The sequence below is a fragment of the Trachypithecus francoisi genome, unplaced genomic scaffold (assembly GCF_009764315.1).
Source record: "Trachypithecus francoisi isolate TF-2019V2 unplaced genomic scaffold, Tfra_2.0 Contig01436, whole genome shotgun sequence".
Lineage (NCBI taxonomy): Eukaryota > Metazoa > Chordata > Mammalia > Primates > Cercopithecidae > Trachypithecus > Trachypithecus francoisi.
The window spans coordinates 2,333,615-2,354,802 of NW_022681430.1; the positions used below are offsets into that span (position 1 = coordinate 2,333,615).

Here is a 21,188-nt window from a genome sequence, read left to right on the forward strand (position 1 = left end):
GCCCTCCCAAAGTGCTGGGATTACAGGCATGAGCCATTGCACTGGGCCTGAATATTTAATTATTAAATAGTTCAACGTGAAGACAAATACTAAGAAGAATAAAATGGATATCCAAATATCCATAGCCCAGACATAACAAATGCTAAATTTTGCCATATTTGCCTCAGATTTTGCTTTATAAGGAGAAAAAAACTAGTGATGCAATTGAGGCATTCCACCCCTACTCCACTATGAAAAACCCCTTCCCTTCTTCCACAAAGATATCATGATGTGTATTCATCATTTCCATCCATGTTTTTATATGGTATTTTAAAAAATTTTTTAATTTTAATTAATTATTTATTATTTATTATTTATTTTTATTATACTTCAAGTTCTAGGGTACATGTGCATAACGTGCAGGTTTATTACATACGTATACTTGTGCCATGTTGGTGTGCTGCACCCATCAACTCGTCAGCACCCATCAATTCATCATTTATATCATGTATAACTCCCCAATGCAATCCCTCCCCCCTCCCGCCTCCCCATAATAGGCCCCAGTGTGTGATGTTCCCCTTCTCGAGTCCAAGTGATCTCATTGTTCAGTTCCCACCTATGAGTGAGAAATGTGGTGTTTGGTTTTCTCTTCTTGTGATAGTTTGCTAAGAATGATGGTTTCCAGCTGCATCCATGTCCCTACAAAGGACGCAAACTCATCCTTTTTGATGGCTGCATAGTATTCCATGGTGTATATGTGCCACATTTTCTTAATCCAGTCTGTCACAGATGGACATTTGGGTTGATTCCAAGTCTTTGCTATTGTTAATAGTGCCGCAATAAACATACGTGTGCATGTGTCTTTGTAGTAGAGTAATTTATAATCCTTTGGGTATATACCCAGTAGTGGGATGGCTGGGTCATATGGTACATCTAGTTCTAGATCCTTGAGGAATTGCCATACTGTTTTCCATAATGGTTGAACTAGTTTACAATCCCACCAACAGTGTAAAAATGTTCCTATTTCTCCACATCCTCTCCAACACCTGTTGTTTCCTGATTTTTTAATGATTGCCGTTCTAACTGGTGTGAGATGGTATCTCATTGTGGTTTTGATTTGCATTTCTCTGATGGTATTGTTGTTTTTTGTTTGGTTTCTTGTTTTTTTTGAGACGGAGTCTCACTCTGTCACCAGGCTGGAGTGCAGTGGCGCAATCTCGGCTTACTGTAACCTCCGCCTCTCGGGTTCAAGTGGTTCTCCTGCCTCAGCCTCCTGAGTAGCTGGAATTACAGGCACGTGCCACCACGCCTGGTTAATTTTTTTTTTTTTTTTTTTTTTGTATTTTAGTAGAGATGGAGTTTCACCATGTTGGCCAGGATGGTCTCGATCTCCTGACCTCGTGATCCACCCACCTCGGCCTCCCAAAATGTTGGGATTACAGGCGTGAGCCACCTTGCCCGACCTGTTCTGTTTTCACATTGTCCATTAAGTGTACTGTCTGTACATACCTTTCTGCAACTTGCTTTATTCATGCAACATTGTGTTTCAAAGACTTATCATTGATAATAAATGGAGCTCCAATGCATCCATTTTAACTGAATATTCAACTCTTGAATATTCATAATTAATTTACCCACTCTTCTACTCATAGACATTTCAATTGTTTCTATTTTTTCATCATTACCTACAATGCTGCCTTGTATGTCCCTGTATATATATGAGAGTTTCTCTAAGAAATGTAAAAGTGAGAATGCTGTAGGGTTTGCATGTCTTCAATTCATGCTACATTACAAAACTGCACTCCTGAGTTGTGCCAGTTAGCACTCCCACCCACATGTACAAGAGTTCCAGCCGAGTGAGGTGGCTCATGCCTGTAATCTCAGCACTTTGGGAGGCCAAGGGAGGAGGATCACTTGAGGCCAGGAATTTGAGACCAGCCTCGGCAACACAGCAAGACCCCGTCTCTACAAAAAAATTAAAAAATTAGCCAGGCATGGTGGAGCATGCCTGTAGTCCCAGCTACCCGGGAGGCTGAAGTGGGAGGATCCCTTAAGCCTAGGAGTTCAAGGCTCCAGTGAGCTAGGATCCAGCCACTCCACTCCAGCCTGAGTGGGAGAGCAAGACTCTGTTTCAAAAAAGAAAAAAGAAAAGAAGAGAAAAATACCATATCTGAAGTACTCTTGAACTCAGCACATTTGAAGTTTATTTTGCTAATATAATCAGTGTGAGATAATAGCTTATTGTTCAAATTTGTACTTTCTTGATTAGCAGTGAGACCAGCTGAATATCCATGTGTTTTGAGTTCCAACTTTTTGTTGGCTATGTGTTGTGATATCTTCTCATAGTTTGGGGTCTTCATTTTTAGGTTACGGTCTCTTTTATCATATGTAATTTTTAAATTTGCTTTCATTTTTAAAGAGACAGGGTCTTGCTTTATTGCCCAGGCTGGTTTAAAACTCCCGGCTTCAAGCAATCCTCCCACCTTGGTCTCCCAAGGTGCTGGGATTACAGATGTGAGCCACTGCACCCGGCCTTGTATATAACTTTTTCGTTGTAATGTATTCCCAGTTACCTGTTGTTTTTTTTTTCTCCTCTCTTTATGGTTTGTGCTTTTTCTGCCTTAAGCCGTTTCTGAGCCAAAGTTATACCACCATTCTCTGCTCTCTTATCTTCTGGCCCTGTAGACTTTGCTATGTGGACATCACAATGCAAAGTGGGAACATGAAATCTGAAAAGCATGTATTTAAGGTATTTTTTTTCTCTGTTTTCAAATGCTAAAATTGTTGCTCACAGCTGTATCTTTTCTAGGAAGAGAACCATGTTTCAAAAAATTGTTGATGCCTGTGAACAAATGCAAACGGAGGAAGAAGCCATCAAATATGTAACTGTTGATCCAACCAAAAAAGAGATTATCATGTAGGTAGTTAAAATTGTATTTCTCTCCTGTTTTTTTGTAAAAATAACTTATTTTGTACTTATTTCTAGTTTAAAATTTTTTGTTTTCTTCCTAAGGGCAATGATGATGACTGCATGTGACTTGTCTGCTATCACCAAGCCCTGGGAGGTACAAAGTCAGGTGAGTCCAGTTAAGTTTTCTTTTCTGTCACACTGTCAGGTACTGCCTAGGTCCCATGTAAATGTCTACCTAAAAATCTTAGGCAACCTCAGAATTCTGAAAAACTATAAACATTAGTGAGACAGTAGGCAATTTGATTAGGCCCTAGAATAAGGCAAATAGAAAGAACTTTGGAAGGAAAATGCTTTCTTGAAAGAATTCTTTAACGTTGAAACACTGTAAACAATTTATATAAAAGTATCCAAGAAATGTCTGAGTTTTTAAATAGAGGAGTGTATTAGCCTGTTCTCATGCTGCTGCTAATAAAGACATACCCAAGACTGGTAATTTATAAAGGAAAGAGTTTTAATGAACTCACAGTTCCACATGGCTGGGGAGGCCTCACAATCATGGTGGAAGATGAAGGAAGAGCAAAGGGATGTCTTATGTGGTGGCAGGTAAGAGATAGCGTATGCAGGGGAACTCCCCTTTATAAAACCATCAGATCTTGTGAGACTTACTTAGTATCACTAGAACAGCACGGGAAAGATTTGCCCCCATGATTCAATTACCTCCCACTGGGTCCTTCCCATGAATTGGGAATCATGGGAACTACAATTCAAGATGAGATTTGTGTGGGGACATAGCCAAACTATATCAATGAGATGTCAGAACAAGATCAGGATGCATCATTAGTGTTTTCCTCTATCAAGGGTTTTTGCTCCCACAGTCTCTTCTTCAATGTGCTGTGAATTATAAGAAGGCACTGACTGTGACATGATGTCTAAGGTTGCCTTCCACAGAAGTTTCTCCCCCACCTTGGGGAGGCACTAGTCTACCACTTGCTTTCTTACTAATTGGATGAAAAAAATCTCTTTTTCCTCCAAGAATTTCTAGGGAAACCCCTAAGCAGAAGAGAGCCCAGAATTAAATGGGTTTAACTGTTAAAGTGGGTTGTATCTTTTTAAAAAGATAGAATAATTGGAACTCATTGTAGGGGAGAAAAAATATCTATTTCTCACCCATCCTAGGTTCATGACTGAGGCCCCTATAACAAAAGACAGATTAACAAGAGAAAAGCATATACATTTATTTGTTTTATATGTAATACAGGAGCCTTCGTAAGGAAACAAAGACCCTAAGAAACAGTTCAACTTGTATATTTTATGCTAGGTTGGATGAAGTAGATAGTCACAGAGAAACAGAATTCAACAAAGAGGGTATGATCTAATCATGGGGCAGCTTAGCAAGGACAATTTGTTCAGATTCTTCTTGGCATCCTTGTGTCTCTGGCTCCTTTCCTCCAGGAATAGGGAGGGCACCTCTTGAATGAAGGTCTTATTATCTGCTTCAGGGGAAGGTCAGAAAATCCTTGCCTGGTTTTATGACCTACTTCAGGGGAAAAGGTGGGGGGAAGGTGAGACTGATCTTCCTGCTGCTTTAGTTTCCTCAAATTCCATCATCTTAAAATATTTTGGGACAGGGTGTCCTGAACTCCGTCACCATCAAGTCCAAAGCCAAACACTTCCTCTCCTTCCACCTCAACATGCCTGCTCTTCTTCCTCTGTTCTTTATTGATGTGGTCACCTAAGCTAGAAACCTGAGGTCTTGCTTGAGCTTATCTCCCTCATTTCAAAATCATTTCTATCACCCTTGCTAGTACCTCAGTTCAGACTTTTATCAGAACTGTGGTGGCAGCCTCCTAATAGATCCTCACATCAACTCCACAACTCATCCTCTGACTTGCTGCCATGATGTCTCTACACAGAGCTCAGCTCAACCATTCTACTCCTTAAAAGCCTCATACTCCCCATTGCCAGAGGTTTCCAACTTTTTTTCCCCAAAGAAGTAAAGTCTATTTTCTCCCAACAAAACTTGCCCAAAGATCACTTTATAAAAGAGAAAAAAGTAAAGCTACTTTAGCTTTCATCTCTCTTGGCCTCCACCTTCTTGGGTCCTAGAGCACTTCAGAGGAACCCTAGGCTCCAAGAGTAAAAAGCAATGGCCTAGAGAATCAAATTCAAGCTTCCCGGCAAAATTTACATGTCCTGTCACTGCCTGTCCTTAACTCACACTCCCAGAATCATTTCCCATCACCTTCTCTCATGCCATTGCTTCACACTGTACTCACGGAAGCTTTGTACGTTCCATTTTATCTCTGCAAATATTCTTCCCCTCCTCTTTTCCTGGAAAACTACTCTTATTCTTGACCATACAACATAAATGCTACCTCCTTCCTTCATGAAACTTATCTTTACTCCCTTCTCCCTGACCCATAGCACTTATACTATTACAGTTACAGCACTTACCACACTGTATACATGACTGTCTTCACTAGACTGTGAACATTTTAAAGAAAAAGATCGTGCCATATTCCTCTTGGCAAGCCTGGATCATGCCAATGTAAAGGCAGCTAGCAGGTGTTCAATGAACTTGATAAATATTTTTTTTAGTGATATAAATTAATGCTGGAATATCCTCACACTGTAATTAGGTAAAGCTACATACTAATGGGTGTATGTGACACGTGCATTCACAGATATATACTAGATGCTAACAGATAGGACAAAGAAGAACTTGGGAAGTGTTGGAACTTGAAGCATAATATTTAATCCTCTTATTTCTCCTTTTCATTGGTGAGAAGTGGCGGCAATAGTAAATGGGAGATAGATACTCCCAGAATAAGCCTAGAACACTGAAATAGGAAGAAAAAGCTCCCCTTTCCCATTTCAATATAATCTGTAAATGACCTCTTTTTAAAACTTAAGAGCATATGGTTTGATAGCGCCTCAAGCATTGATTGTAAACTTGATCCTTAAATGTCACTTGTACTAATAAAATTCAAGTTCTCTATTCATAAGTGGATTTAGTGAACCAAGCTTTTCTCATTTGCAGGTAGCACTTATGGTTGCAAATGAATTTTGGGAACAAGGAGATCTGGAGAGAACAGTATTGCAGCAACAACCCATTGTAAGACCTTGACATAAAAATGCATTACTTATTAAAAGTTATCAGGACAGGCCGGGCTCGGTGGCTCATGCCTGTAATCCCAGCACTTTGGGAGGCCGAGGTGGGCGGATCATGAGGTCAAGAGATTGAGACCATCCTGGCCAACATGGTGAAACCCCATTTCTACTAAAAATACAAAATTAGCTGGCCATGGTGGTGCGTGCCTGTAGTCCCAGCTACTTGGGAGGCTGAGACAGAAGACTCGCTTGAACCTGGGAAGCAAAGGTTGCAGTGAGCTGAGACCGTGCCACTGCACTCCAGTCTGGAGACAGAATAAAACCCTGTCTCAAAAAAAAAAAAAAAAAAACCAAAGTTATCAGGACAAATCAGTCTGTTTTGTTCACTACATCTTAGAAACCTGTCTTAAAAGGATTTATTTCTCTTTCTAGCCTATGATGGACAGAAACAAAAGAGATGAACTACCTAAACTTCAAGTTGGATTTATTGATTTTGTTTGTACTTTTGTATATAAGGTAAGTAAGCAAATTATTTGAATGAAATAAACATTTGGATGAGGATTTTTCTTTCAAACTATCACCAAAATTTAAAAGTCACCCATATGGAAAGCCATCAGGGGTGTCATTGTTTCTCCAAAGCAGTTTGAGGTTTTACCCTAATCTCATTCAGGGCTGGAATAAAAGGGGAGAACTCAGATGTGAGCGAATTGAACACTTCGTTAGGCAGGCAGGAAAGACATCACCTGTCTCTTTCCCAAACTTCACAGTCCCAGGGTTAAACTTATCCTAGCAGCTCTGAGTGCTGTAACAATTCCTTACAGCTCCTTCTCTGCATATGAAAGATGCTGATAATTAACTGTATGATTTATGTAGTTTCTGACCTAAAATTCTCTTTAGGAGTTCTCACGGTTTCACAAAGAAATCACACCTATGCTGAGTGGTCTTCAGAATAACAGAGTAGAATGGAAATCTCTAGCTGATGAGTATGATGCAAAGATGAAAGTCATTGAAGAGGAGGCAAAAAAGCAAGAAGAAGGAGCCGGAAAAGGTTAGATGGGCTCTGTTTTTGCTCCCTGTAATTTAGCCAGAAGCTAGACTGAGCTTAGTGGCACGTGACAAAGGCATAAAGAGTCACTACAAACAGAAAACCTGCTTTACTGGTGCAGACTGATAATTTTAAGAGGTTGACTACTGGTTTTCAGGTTCCCGCCCACCCGCACCCCCCAGCCCCGCCAGAAACAACATCTTATGTGTAACTCCAGATAGAACTGACCGGCCCAGCTGAAGTAGAGGTTGGAGCTAGGCTTCCTCATCCTTCTAGAAGGTGGCTCCTCTACAGAACACTGGGTGTTTAGGAATATGAAAACCACAGAATCTGTGGGATTAGGTGAGAAAAAACTTTTTGTCCCATCATTATACATTAGCTGTGAGACTTTGGGCAACTTGCTTAACCTCGCTGAGCTTAATATTCTTCTCCATGTAATGAGGTGGTTTTATAGATCTTCAGCTTAAGGAAGCCCTACATGTAGAGTAAGGCTGAAATTGCCTGTCTCACAAATGTCTCCACATTGGGAAATGTTTTTCTGGCATGAGATTCCTGTGCCATTTTTTTCTGGCATGAAATTTCTATTCCTAAAGTCACTTTGTCAAGTTTAATGTTGTTTTTGGATTCTTAAAATGCTTACGATTAACTATTAGTTCATCAAATAGCCAAAACATCATCTTGAAAGTGGAATGCTAATTTCTGTCTTGAAAGTTAATCACTCTAAAGGTTTTGTAAGCAATTGTTACTGCTTAACAAAGAAATCATCTCTATGCGGAAAGGCCCTGACATGTTCCTTTTAGGTAGTTCTACTGCATTTAGTGAAATTTTAAATAATTCGTAGGAGAAAATACTTTTCTTAACAAAGTTAAGGATGTTCTTCAACAGAATAAAAACAGGAGTTTCTGACTCCTTGATATCCATTCATTTATGTGAATCAGACATCTTCTCTCTAGAAAGCCCTGTGTTAGGCAGGCCCTGGGAAAAGATGGGATCCTTTATCTTGAACTATTTTACCATTTGGTGGAGGAACTAAACATTGTGAACCAATGCACAACTAATGATCTCAAAGAAAGCACTTGTGTGTACATGGGGCATGGAGAAGGCTTTCCTGAAAACAGGCATGGGGAGGAAGAAAAAGTCCAAAGGCTTGGAGTAGGAATAAGCTTGGTGCAATTGAAAAATTTTTAAGCTGATATGGCTGGAGTCTAGAGAGCAGAGTGCAAAGTACATATGAAGCTGGGAGTGCAGGTAGCTGCCAGATACTGTATTACCTTGAAAGCTGGGCTAAAAATGTTCATGTGTCATTTGAGAGATTTAAAGGAAGATACGATTTGCATTTCAAAAAGATAAGTGATTTTTACCCAGCAAGTGAAAAGTGAGGGTATTTCTTAGTACTACTGGATTTAACCTTTATCTCAACTTTATTATGAAGAGATGATCAGGTCCTTTAAGTGACCTCTGACATTGGATATGGCTCTATACTTTATTTGCATAAAAATTTACTTCTGAGTTTTTTTCTACTACATAGAGAATTCTTTGTGGACTAAGATCATTATTTTGTATTGCCAGGCATGGAGCTTTGTGGATCAAGCTCAGATTTCCAGATTGCATTGTCTCAGTGAGAAACTAAGATGTTAACTGGCCAACCATTTATCAGATTCTATTTTTTATTTACTTATTTTTTTGAGACGGAGTCTCACTCACTCTGTCGCCCAGACTGGAGTGCAATGGCTTGATCTCAGTTCATTGCAACCTCTGCCTCCCAGATTCAAGCAATTCTCCCACCTCAGCCTCCTGAGTAGCTGGGATTGCAGGCGCATGCCACCACACTCAGCTAATTTTTATATTTTTAGTAGAGACAAGGTTTCACCATATTGACCAGGCTGGTTTTGCACTCCCAACCTTAAGGGATCCGCCCGCCTCGGCCTCCCAAAGAGCTGGGATTACAGGCAGGAGCCACTGCACCCAACCCAGATTCTATTTTTTGAATGGACCAACTCTGAATATGAATTCAAGTTTTTACATGGTCAAATCCACAGTACTTGCTAGGTTAAAATGACTAATTAGTCTATAAAGTTGACACTACTATCATGGGAGTGTTAGAATAAAAACACTATATATCCATTAACTCCTAATAATATTGCTTTCCTTGATTTTACTAGCTGCTGAAGATTCAGGAGGTGGTGATGATAAAAAGTCCAAAACATGTTTAATGTTGTAATATAATCTAACTGGTCTAAACTTCAAATATCGTTTTACCTTTGAAGAAAACCAGAAAATATTCAAAAGAACTTCAACAAATCATCAAGTAACAGAGTAAGAGATCTTCAGAAAAACTACCCTGTGACTATGAAGAAAATATATATTGCTAGCCCAAAAACCCCAAGGGCAAAATAAAGTTCAACAAAAGTGCAAAATATGACAAAAATGGGTACATTTTTGGTGCCAATTTAAATTTAAAAATATGCAATCCTGAAACTAGTCACAAATTCTTTTTTAAAACATTAATTGTATTTATTTGCTAAGGCTGCTATAACAAAGTACCACAGACTGGGTGCTTAACCAATAGAAATGTATTTTCTCAAAGTCTTGGGGGCTGGAAGTTCAAGATGAAGGAGTTGGCAAGGTTGGCTTCTTGGGAGGTCTCTCAACTTGGTTTGCAGATGGCCATCTCCTCCCTGTGTCTTCACATGGTCTTCCCTGTGTGTGTCTGTGTCCTAATCTCCTTTTCTTATAACGACTCCAGTAGGACTGGATTAGGGCCTACATAGGTGACCTCATTTTAGTCTTAATTACCTCGTTAATGGCCTTATCTCCAAATACAGTCACATTCTGAGGTACTGGGGATTGGGACTTAAATATATGAAATGGGTGAGGGGTGGAGGAGACACAATTCACCCACAACATTCGTAACTGTGATTCACACCTCGAGCCACTCCCTGAACTAAAAACTCTCAACATGTCTTAATAAAAGAGTAAACGCAATACAGAACGTATAGTGTTGTAAATATGGTATAGAAAATAAAGTAATGAAGTCATTTTATTCAATGTTATTCCATCTGAAACGCTTATCCCTTTCCTCTACTTTTACCTTTGAGAATGGAACGATGACCAAACTATTTTTTGGCAGTTTATTAAAACTATGCCTTTGTCCTATACTCCACCTTCAAAGTTTGAAATCAATTATTTTGGGTGCAACTAAGAATATTTTTTATGGTTCAGAATGATTCTTTTCATTAAAAAGATTATCAGTGCACAAGATACTAACCGGATAATCATAATGCAAGTTAAAGCAGCTAATGAATATTATGCATTAAGAAGCATGTGATTGGATTATGCAAGAACCTTGTTATCAAAAATAGTGGCGAAAAACTTCAACCAAGATGACTTCCTAAAAATGATTAATAGAACTACCTACCAGGCATTCTAAATATTAAATTGTTAAGGGAAACTAAGGGCGATCAACTACTTCCACTGCATGGTATATGTCTGTCCAGATATTAGAGAAATTAAGATTTCTTCCTTTAGTTATCTATAATCATAGATAAAATTAGAAAACAGAATAATAATATAGTTATGCCATATATTTTGTCGTAGATTTTTTTGTCACAAGCTCTCTACATTCTAATGAATTGAAGATCAATGAACCTATATATTTTGTAATAGACAAGATAATGTTCAATTTTGAGCAGCCAAGAAATGAATCACCATTTGTTTTATTTTTATAAGTTAGGTACTTAGAATTGCAAGACAGCTTCTCTTACATTAGAATGTAAAGTTCATGAGGAAAGATTTTTGTCTATTTTGTCCGTTTTGTTCACAGCTCTATTTTGGCACCTAGAGCAGTGCCTGGCACAAGGTAGGCACTCAGTAATATGAATGAATACTATGTGAATAAATGTTACAACAAACAGATATAAATAAGGTATGACAGTAAGTCATATGTACACTCAAATGAGTATTGTTTATTAATCAACTTAGCTAAGTGATGCATGCTCCCTCATTTCCACTGCTTAAAATAATTGTGAAACTCCACTTCCAGAATCACTATTATTTTAAAAACCATGCAAGAAACTTTATTCCTTTAGCCCTATGTAATTTTGGACCCCAAAATATCAGTCAGCTCAAACAACTTCCCCTCCTTAGTCACCAGAAATTGTATTGAGGGTAGAGATGTTGACCACCGAATGTCTGCCAAATACATCAACTCTGTATAAGAGCGAGTGTAAGAAGGCCTAACTTCAATACCCCCAGACAAGTGGTCTGCTGACCACCACTGACTGCACTATAGTGAAGTTTGAGACAGGTATGTAGGAGAATTACTATTTAAACTCATAGTATTAGAGGCCTTTTCAAGACTCCTTAAAAACATGACTCTCATTATCTGTCATTGTGCATGAGTGGATTAAGTGTTGTGATTTTATATAAATTTATAAATGAGCCTGATGTCATAAACCTACTTGAAATACCAAATACACTGATCTATTTTTAAAGGGTCTTTAGATATTCTTCCTAGTTAAATTCTTAATTTTAATTTTGCAGGAATTTTATTTTCTGACAACCACTAAACAATGGACATATTTTTACCATATGAATGTTTAACTGCATATATTCTACTACTAATATCAGTCTTGCTGCTGGACATTTCAAACACTTTTTCCTCAGAAATATAGATTGATTTTTACATACTATAAGTAGTGAGGTTAAAAAAAACAATTTCTTCAAGAAGTGAGAGGACTATCAAACAATGTTAAACACTGATAAACCCAACACTGATTTACTTTTCTGAAACAGGTTCAGAAATGATTGCCTAATTACTTCCTAGATGGTTCCTTTACAGCCATGCCCAGCTCAGTGCCTCACACGTAACAGAAGCCTGATAAATATTTGTGGAATTAATGAATAACAACTGTTTAATAAAAGGAAAATCTCTGATAATAACCATTTTAAAATAAGATACCAAATTACTTATTTTGCAGTTTAATGCCAATCATTCCATGTTTAAATGTTGTTTAAAATAGTATATCTTCAATAAAATACCTGCTTATGTTCAGTTCATTTTCTATATGTTCTTTCTCTTATTCATCAAGTCAAGCATCTTCTCCTATATCTATCCATTTGCTCTTTATAAAAGCAGATCTTTACCTGTTTTCAGAAATCAATAAACCCTTTTGAAAACCAGATTTTTGAAAATTTGAAATTTATGTACTTTTCCTCCAAAAAACATACACAGAAGTTTACACATAGCTTCTAAAAAGGCTTGGATCTCCTGAAGTACCTCCACAGACCCTTGCAAGTAGGATCTTATGTTAAGAAGTTAACATTTTATAATATATTTCTGCATAGAAGTTCTATTAGTCCATTTTCACACTGCTGATAAAGACACACCGGAGACTGGGGAAGAAAGAGGTTTAGCTGGACTTACAGTTCCACATGGCTGGGAAAGCCTCAGAATCATGGTGGGAGGCAAAAGGCACTTCTTACTTGGCAGCAGCAAAAGAAAATGAGAAGGATGCAAAAGCAGAAGCCCCTGATAAAACCATCATATCTCATGAGACTTACTCACTACCACAAGAACAGTATGGGGGAAACTGCCCCTTTGATTCAAATTATCTCTCACCGGATCCCTCCCATAACATGTGGGAATTATGGGAGTACACATTCAAGATGAGATTTGGGTGGGGACACAGAGCCAAACCATATCAGAATTATATTCATATTTGCATGAGTGTATCTGAGGTAAGATATACGCACATCGTATTATTCAGTTAAATTATTATCTTATTGCATAATCTCTGCTGGGGAGTCAGTTTTGTGAACACATGAACTGTTTTAGACTAGTAGGACCTCACTGGCTCCCTGTGGTAATCATTTACTGAATAGTAAATTATCCACAGACTAGGAAGTCAAATTTGATTATAACAAACTCTCTTAAGTGGTAGAGGTTAAGAAGGAAGCAAGAGACAGGTTAGCTAAAAACCTCAAAAAGCAGCCGAAAATAGGTGGTAATGGGAAAGCAGGTATTTAAAAGATGGGTGCCAGTTTATCAATGGGAAAGACAAAGGTTAAAGACATACATAATCTACTTTAATCCTAGTAATTTAAAGTAACTGGCAGAACATGGTGGCTCACACCTGCAATCCCAGCACTTTGAGAGGCCAGGGTAGGAGGAATGCATAAGGCCAGGAGTTTGAATACCAGTCTGGGCAACACAAGAGGACTCTGTTTCTACAAAAGAAAAAAATTAAAAACAAACAAACAAATCCAGTATTGGTGGCTCTAAAAAACAGAAAAAGAAAAAATAATAAAATAAAATAATGAAGGCAAGAGAAGATAAATAATGAAGGCAGTGCAAAAAAACCTACAAAATGTAGGAGCAATGGAATCTGTCCAGCTCTATCCTCCAGGAGCTAGATAAAACAGAATTGTAGATAAGCAATTGAAAGGATATTTAAAGGACAGGAAAGTCTTTAATTGAACTAATGAATTTCCAAAGCATCTGACATTCTGAGAGAACCTAGATTTTTATTTCCAAAGACAAACCACACAAGCTGTAACTCGCAGATAAAAACTTACATGAAATTTCAAATTGCATGAAGTTTAAAACTTCATGAAGTTTCACATTAAGTTTCTCTCGTCTTATAGAAACAAATCCTGAAAATACTCATCAAATTCTTCTTCCCTATTTAAAAAAAAAGCATACATATTAAGATCGATAAATAGAGTAAAAAAATTACTACATGATACATTATATGAGATTAATAAAAATAAAATACTTTAAGTCAACATATTGGCTGATTCTGCTATATATCAATATATTCCCATGATTCAGCCATCAAATAATTCTTGGTTTCTAGAATAATCATAACTATACCCAGATTGATTAAAATAAAAATATTTCATATGTTGGCACCTCTCCCTAAATATATTACCTAAAATTTTGCTTTGAAATATCTGTAAAATGTCATTGCTTCTCTTTACTTTTTGGGCTTACTTTATAACTTCTCTGTTCATTCTCATTTTAAATTATAGTCTGCTCAAGAAGTGAATAAAAAAGAAACTTTTTAAGGAAAAATGTAAGCCTAAGATATACTGGGGAATTGGGTAAATCTCCTTAGGCTGTAGTTTTTATACTACACTGAGCATAGTAAATATATTATGTATTTGTAGCAGTAAATATTATTTTACTTTTAAAAGACCAGTGTGACAGCAGTATAGCAGTGTAGAAGTGTACTTCCCATGCAAGGGGCTCCCTTGCATAGGTTTATAATAATCACAGTATGATGGAACAGGCTTCTCTGGAAGCTTAGGAAACAGCCATCTCTGAAGAAATCCAATCAAGGACCAGAGGGTCATCTGTTAAAGTGAACTGATTAAAGATTTATTTACCAGGAGGAAGCTGGACGTGTTGGCTCTTACGACAATGGCTGGGAATAAGCTCTAATCTTACCAGGCTAGGCAGTCTTTGGCATTAAATAGATCACCATGATGTTGTATTTTTCCATTAATAAAGCCATGGTTATAGCTTCCTAAACTGATTGAAAAGTATAGATATTATCTATTAATATCAGCACTTACTGTGATTTTTCATCTGTCTCTGGTAGTGGACCCTTCCAAAGTTCAGATTCTGAAGCACTTTCTTCCTCATCAGAGTTTCCTGTTCATTTAAAAGAGATGATTTTTAAAAATCTATTACACTTAAAACACATTTTGAACTATTCGCCAATAATTAACTTTTTATTTAACTCAGCTTCAACTTTTACGGCTTTCTAAAAATTTAATTCACTCTCACATGTACAATAAATTCTTTTAAAACATATATAAATAGGCCAAGGGATACAAAGAGTCACAGCAAAAAGGCCAAGGATTTTAAGTCTCATGGAAACTTCTCTAAGTTACACTGAGTTAAAGTAGCAATTCCAATATTAACTCTTATAAGTGAATTATCTCTTGCAGTACAGTTTCTGATCTAGTTTCTTCTTTTCCTTGGTTAACAGAAGACATGCAAGTTAAGATTTACATTTGTAGAGAACATGTTTACATTAAGATTAGCACCTTAAGAACTGAGCTAGTATGTAAGACCAGCTAGTTAAATTATTTTTAAAAAATTGTCAGACATTTTAAAAAACTAATGCTGATTACATAATGAGAAGAAGCCTGTTTCAGTGAAGAAACTCGCATTCTCACACATTGCTGTGAATGAAATTTTGTAAACCTCTTCTGGAGAAAAATCTGGCAATATAGATCAGTTTAAAACACATACCCTGTGACCAGCAATGCTGCTTTTAGGAATTTGATTACTTACACAGATAAATAAGCACCTCTGATACATATGTACAAAGATGCACACTGTATAAGAACAACTACAAAAAACAACCTAATTCCCCACCAATTAGGGATTAATGACTGGTTAAATAAATACTATACAGCTGTTTAAAAACATTAGCATATCTGTATGTACTGCAATAGAAAAATGTCCATTCTATATCAAATTTTTAAAAAGTTACAAAAAGTATGTATAGTATAACACATATGTTAAAAACATAGGCACATTATATACATACATGTAATTTTATATATGTATTGTAAGTTTGTAAAAGCCAACCAAATTTAGCAGTGATTATATCACCTGTGGGCCTGGAATAATTTTACCTTCTATTTTAAACATTTTCAAATTGTTTGTATTTTAAACAATGAGCATGAATTACCTTCAAAATCAGTAAAAACAATAAAGATACTTTATTTATATGTAAAAATATGACAAAATAGACATGTTTCAAATAAATCACCTTTATTAGTCAACTAAAATTTTAAAAATATGGCAAAATTATCACGCAATAACACTATAATCCACAAAGTAGTTACATTAGCAAACAATTCCTCTCCAATAATGATTATTAGTCTAAAAAAGAAGTGGCACAAATGTGGCCTGTCAATACAGAATGTCCTTTAGTTAAACACAACAAAAGTAAAAGAGCATTGATTTGTTACGGTGGATCTAGCCTTTTACCTGTTGGACTCTGATCCTTGAATCAACATGTGTGTCTGAACTTTGCTCCTAACTGAATCTATTCTGGCACCAATTCCAGCAAAAATGGCAAAAGGGGGGAGGGTATTTTGTTTTCTAATGATCTACATACAAATGATAACATTTTAATCTTGAAAACAAGATTCCTGGCTCAATGACAGCCATCACTGGAATGGCCAGTGTCCCAAATTGATAATGTGGAGGAAAAAAAGAATTAAAATCTTCTCTTATTTTTATGAAAACTCACTAGTATGAGATAAAGAAAGCAGAGAAAAACTAATTAGGCCTAGTAAGGTTATTACTAGTATATTACTCTGCTAATGTTAATGATGCCAGAGAACAAAACCTACAAGGCCTTTAGAAGTGGACAGCTGTTATCTTGTTCCCTTTCAAGAGTACTTTCCACATGCCAGCTTTCTTACACCAGTTTTCTGATACCAATCAATTTTACTAAAAAATCAAGTCAGTTTAGAGTAACATTATAAAATAATTGTCTTAAAAAATACCCATTAAAAAAGTGGCCAGATATCCCTAGAGAATCAAGTCTACAAGACTGGACTAAATGACCTTTACGGTCCCTTATAACCCTATGAATCTCTAGTATCCTGGTTCCCTGAGGGCTGGCAGTCACTACAAATCATTACTATCGTAACTGTTACAACCTGCCAGGGGTGGGAGGGGTGTTACTAAGGACATAACAATTGGAAGAACAGGCAACACGAAAGAATGCATCACTGTCAAATCTATTCAGTAATTATTGGTAAGTAGGGATCGGAATTTAAGTCACTGACTTTCTGAGTTGAAAGGGGAACCCGGAGGTCATTTAATCCAACACTTATCCAATGAATGAACCTCTCACTGCAACACCTCCAGTAACAAGTGCCAATTCAATCCATGCTGGAACACTCATTACTCCAGAGGCAGCCCATTTCTCCATTTCTTTTGTCAGGCAGTTCTAAGGGACAAGTTTTTCCTTAAATTAAGGCAAAAATCTGTCTTCGGGCAGTTCTGCCAACCCAGAGTCATAAAAAATAAGTCTCCTACACAGTAGCAGCCTTGCAGTAATTTCCATACAGTAATTTCCATGTCTACTTCCTCACCTCTTCCCTCCCATCCCTTCACTCTTCTCCTAGGTAAACATCTGGAGTTACTCCAACATTCTTCCTACAACGTAATTTCAAGTTCTCGCAATATCTCAGTTTTTTTCTTCTTGACCTGCTTCAAGTTTTCAGTGTTCCCTTTAGAGTGTAGTGCCTAAATAAATTGTACACAATTTTCCCTACATGTTTTGGATAATGAAAGTAGGTCTATCATCTTGGTTTTTGTGGATATTACATGGTAACTAATAACTTGCCCTACTGAAGCAATGGCAAATGTCTCCAATAATCATGGTAACAAATGGACAGGTCAGATTTTTATAGACTTAACTTTTGATTTCATCAATTCTAGAGAACAAACACAGGATTTACATGTCTGTATTTTTCTTTTCTCCGATAACAATGATAACTACAGGTTATTAAGGACTTATTTTGTGTCAGGCACATACTTTACATGTATGTTTTCTCATTTGATTCTGATAATAATCCAACAAAGTAGGTCTCTTTATACCCATTTTACAGACAGAAGTGAAACATAGACAGATGAAATCATTTAATGTGGATCTGTACAATGCATATGCCAAAACTGGGGTATAAAGAACAGACATACAGTTGATTTCACTGATGAGCAGTTATTGATTGGTAATACAGGTAAAGGGCATAGACTTTGGAATTATAAACTTATGTTTAACCCTAGCTTTGCCACTAACCATTTGACCTTGGACACTTTGCTTCAATTCTCTGGTTCTTGGGCGGTCTCATGTGCAAGGTGACCACAGATAACAATACTTGAAATTTGTTAAGAGGGCAGCAAATCATCAAGTTGTACACTTTAAATATATAATTTTTAAAAACTGAGTTTCTTCATTCATTTAAAGACATTCTCTAGGTCTTGATTTTTCTCATCTACAAAATGAGAATATTAATGCACATTATTAGATTAAATGAAGTAACATATCTAAAGCACTTGTTACTGTGCCAACAGAAATTGAGTTTTTCTCCATGGATTTGGTTTTAATAATCCAGAAGTCAAATGAGTTAAGAAGGTAACTGAGTATTGTCCAAATGGAAATAAAATAAATAGCAAAATGTGAGGTCTGAAATTGTCAAGACCATGTAATACAGATGACTGACCGCCTGAGAGGATATCTGGGGTTGGCATACCATAACAATGTATATGTTTCCTGCTTATTATGGGAAATAACTTTCTGGCTGCCAAACAGAAGGTCAGCTTGAAGTGGATAATTTGTTTTTTTAAGGCCAAACTAGCTAGAGGTTTCTCAGATTGGATATAGTCTTCACAGTATTCACCCTGCTTCTACTAGTAAAAATTTGACTTAGCTGAGGAGAGGTAAAAGAGCATTAAGTGCTACTTCTAGGAGGCAGGGAAGGATGCAGAGGGCAGGGCTGAAAGACAGTGGGAGGGAGAAAGCAGGCAGAAGAAATAAAAGAATAATGTAAATCAGTGATTCAAGAATTTCCCCCAAAATACTTTTTAATAAAAAAAAAATTAGAACTGAAAAAGGGGAATTTTTTCTATACTACATAAACATTCACACCTCTCACTGTTGGAAATAGATGAAAACTAAAATACACTTTCCCACTTTAGCCTGGGTACACCTTTGTTGAAGTATGTACCTATGATTTCATCCTGAGATAACATTGGTCCACTGATCTTATACTTGGCAGTATTTTTGAAACTGTCACTACATTTTACCTAATTTAGGAAAGGACTTCCTGATAAATTAGAATTTACATGCAGAGAAAGTATCAGTGCTTTAAGATACTTCAAATATGTTGAAAACAAAGTTGGTACAAGCAAAATAATTATAAGGAATATACTATATTCCTAAGCTAGAGGAATACCTCCATCATCTCCCTCTCCACTAAATTTTTAAACAAGAAATATCTTAAAATTTCTATTTTTCTCAGTGCAAAATTTCTGATCATTGAATATTTAAAATTTCTTAAGAATTATACTAAATGCAAATAATGTTTATATTTGAGTTTTGGAATTTGGAATAATTATCAAACTTTTTTCCCTCAGTTTGCCACAATAAATCTTAAAGTCATAAAAAATTTTTTTTCTTAATTCTTAGGTTTATAAATAACCAAGTGACCAGGTGTGGTGGTTCATGCCTGCAATCCCAGCACTTTGGGAGGCCAAGGCAGGCAGATCACAAGGTCAGGAGTTCGAGACCAGCCTGGCCAACATGAAGAAACCCCATCTCTACTAAAAATACAAAAATTAGCTGGGCGTGGTGATGGGTGCCTGCAGTCCCAGCTACTCGGGAGGCTGAGGCAGAAGAATCACTTGAACCTGGAAAGCGGAGGTTGCAGTCAGCCGAGATCGTGCCACTGCACTCTAGCCTGGGTGACAGAGCAAGACTCCGTCTCCAAAAACATAAAATAAAATAATCAAGTAAGCCTAGAAATCTCAAGTTTCTAAATTTCTATGAAATAAGTCCAGAGAGTATAAAATGAATTAGATATGCTATTGAACTACACCTTATTATTAGGCCTTGAGCCTAATACAAGTCTTTAAAAAATTCAACACCGTATTACTGTTTAGATTCAAAGCTACTGTTTGTTATGACACAAATTGATGTACCCTTTTATAAACCCATAGAAGACTCTTCTCTCAAAACTGCCAGGAAAAAGCTGAACACTCTAGGAGTTCTCATTATTATCTTATGGGTACAATTAATCTTTCTACTGCTGGTTTCACTCTTAGGTTTGGTTGTTAGGAAGAACACTGACAAATCTGTGATCTATCTTTGCAATTATGCAGGACTTTTTAGAATACAATTGTGTGTATAACTGTAGCTTTACATTGCTATTCTATCTTATTTTTCCATTATTCTGACTTTTTTAACCTTAAAAAAAGTATTGTGTATGTTTTTATAAGTCATTGTGAATACTTTTTGGAATATTGCAGGGAAAAAAATAATAAAATTTGCAGCAAATACTCAACGAAATCCAATCGGTTTTGATCCAAACTAGGGAAAACCATAGGACTAATTTAAATCCATTTCAACCTCATCCCTTTATCTTTCTTCCTTCACATTTTATAACATGAAATTGAAAGATATATCCACTGTATTTACTGGAAACATTTTTAATGCTCTCTATACTTAAAATAAGAAACTTCTTAATGCCCTTAATTGAGGAATAAATCCTATACACTTTTGGCCTTTTTTCTACAGTTTTTCTCATGTATAAAAATAATTAACAAAAACAACAAATAATCACATCAGAGTAAGATACAATTCATGGGAAATCTAAAATGCAAATACATCGAATGCATATTTTTATTAAATAAATACTTGTTACTTACTATTTAGAGAATCTTCTGATTTCTTTGAAGATGAATGCCCTGAAAAGGAAACATCATTGATTTATTAAGTATCATCCTGTAGTAGTGCAATCATTGTAGCTGTAACCAGAATTCTTAGCAATATTCTAGTTTGCTTATAGTCTTACAGATAAGCACTTCACTGTTTTCTTTTTTTTTTTTTTTTGAGACAGTCTCGCTCTGTCGCCCAGGCTGGAGTGGAGTGGTGCGATCTCGGCTCACTGCAAGCTCTGCCTCTCGGGTTTACGCCATTCTCCTGCCTCAGCCTCCCGAGTAGCTGGGACTACAGGCACCCGCCACCTCGCCCGGCTAGTTTTTTGTGTTTTTTTAGTAGAGTCGGGGTTTCACTGTGTTCGCCAGGATGGTCTCGATCTCCTAGCCTCGTGATCCGCCCGTCTCGGCCTCCCAAAGTGCTGGGATTACAGGCTTGAGCCACCGCACACTGTTTTCTAATCTTTCATGTTCCTTAGTCTTATCTCCCTAATTAAAATGTTACATTCTTTTAGGCAGGGATCATATCTTATGTTCTCATTGGTCTGTAATAGCCAGCACAAAACTTAAAAAATAATGAATACCTGCAAAAAAAATCTCGTATTGCTAAAAAGAACACCTCACAGATTAGCTGCAATATAAGCAATAATTTATTATCTATAGAGATGTTC

General features: G+C 36.7%; 2 protein-coding genes across 9 annotated transcripts in view; one reads left to right on the forward strand and one right to left on the reverse strand.

Moving 5' to 3' along the window:
- The window catches only part of PDE6C (phosphodiesterase 6C), a 54,768-nt gene extending 44,823 nt beyond the window's left edge, over positions 1–9,945 (forward strand). The window contains exons 17-22 of the mRNA XM_033224851.1: positions 2,789–2,896; positions 2,993–3,056; positions 5,931–6,005; positions 6,434–6,517; positions 6,899–7,049; positions 9,209–9,945. Coding sequence (XP_033080742.1) covers positions 2,789–2,896; positions 2,993–3,056; positions 5,931–6,005; positions 6,434–6,517; positions 6,899–7,049; positions 9,209–9,267 — 541 coding nt within the window. The 3' untranslated portion in view covers positions 9,268–9,945. The remainder of the gene's footprint in view (positions 1–2,788; positions 2,897–2,992; positions 3,057–5,930; positions 6,006–6,433; positions 6,518–6,898; positions 7,050–9,208) is intronic.
- A 1,799-nt stretch (positions 9,946–11,744) lies between these two features.
- Positions 11,745–21,188, reverse strand: part of LOC117091908 (protein FRA10AC1) — a 36,872-nt gene continuing 27,428 nt past the window's right edge. For 4 of the 8 annotated variants that reach the window (XM_033224919.1, XM_033224864.1, XM_033224911.1 and 1 more), the window contains 3 exons: positions 20,509–20,547; positions 14,625–14,703; positions 13,552–13,728 (listed from right to left, as the gene is read on the reverse strand). In XM_033224919.1, coding sequence (XP_033080810.1) covers positions 13,686–13,728; positions 14,625–14,703; positions 20,509–20,547 — 161 coding nt within the window. In that variant the 3' untranslated portion in view covers positions 13,552–13,685. Of the gene's footprint in view, positions 12,192–13,549; positions 13,729–14,624; positions 14,704–20,508; positions 20,548–21,188 lie in introns of those variants that run through there. The other 4 variants (XM_033224874.1, XM_033224903.1, XM_033224893.1 and 1 more) reach the window with 2 other exon arrangements.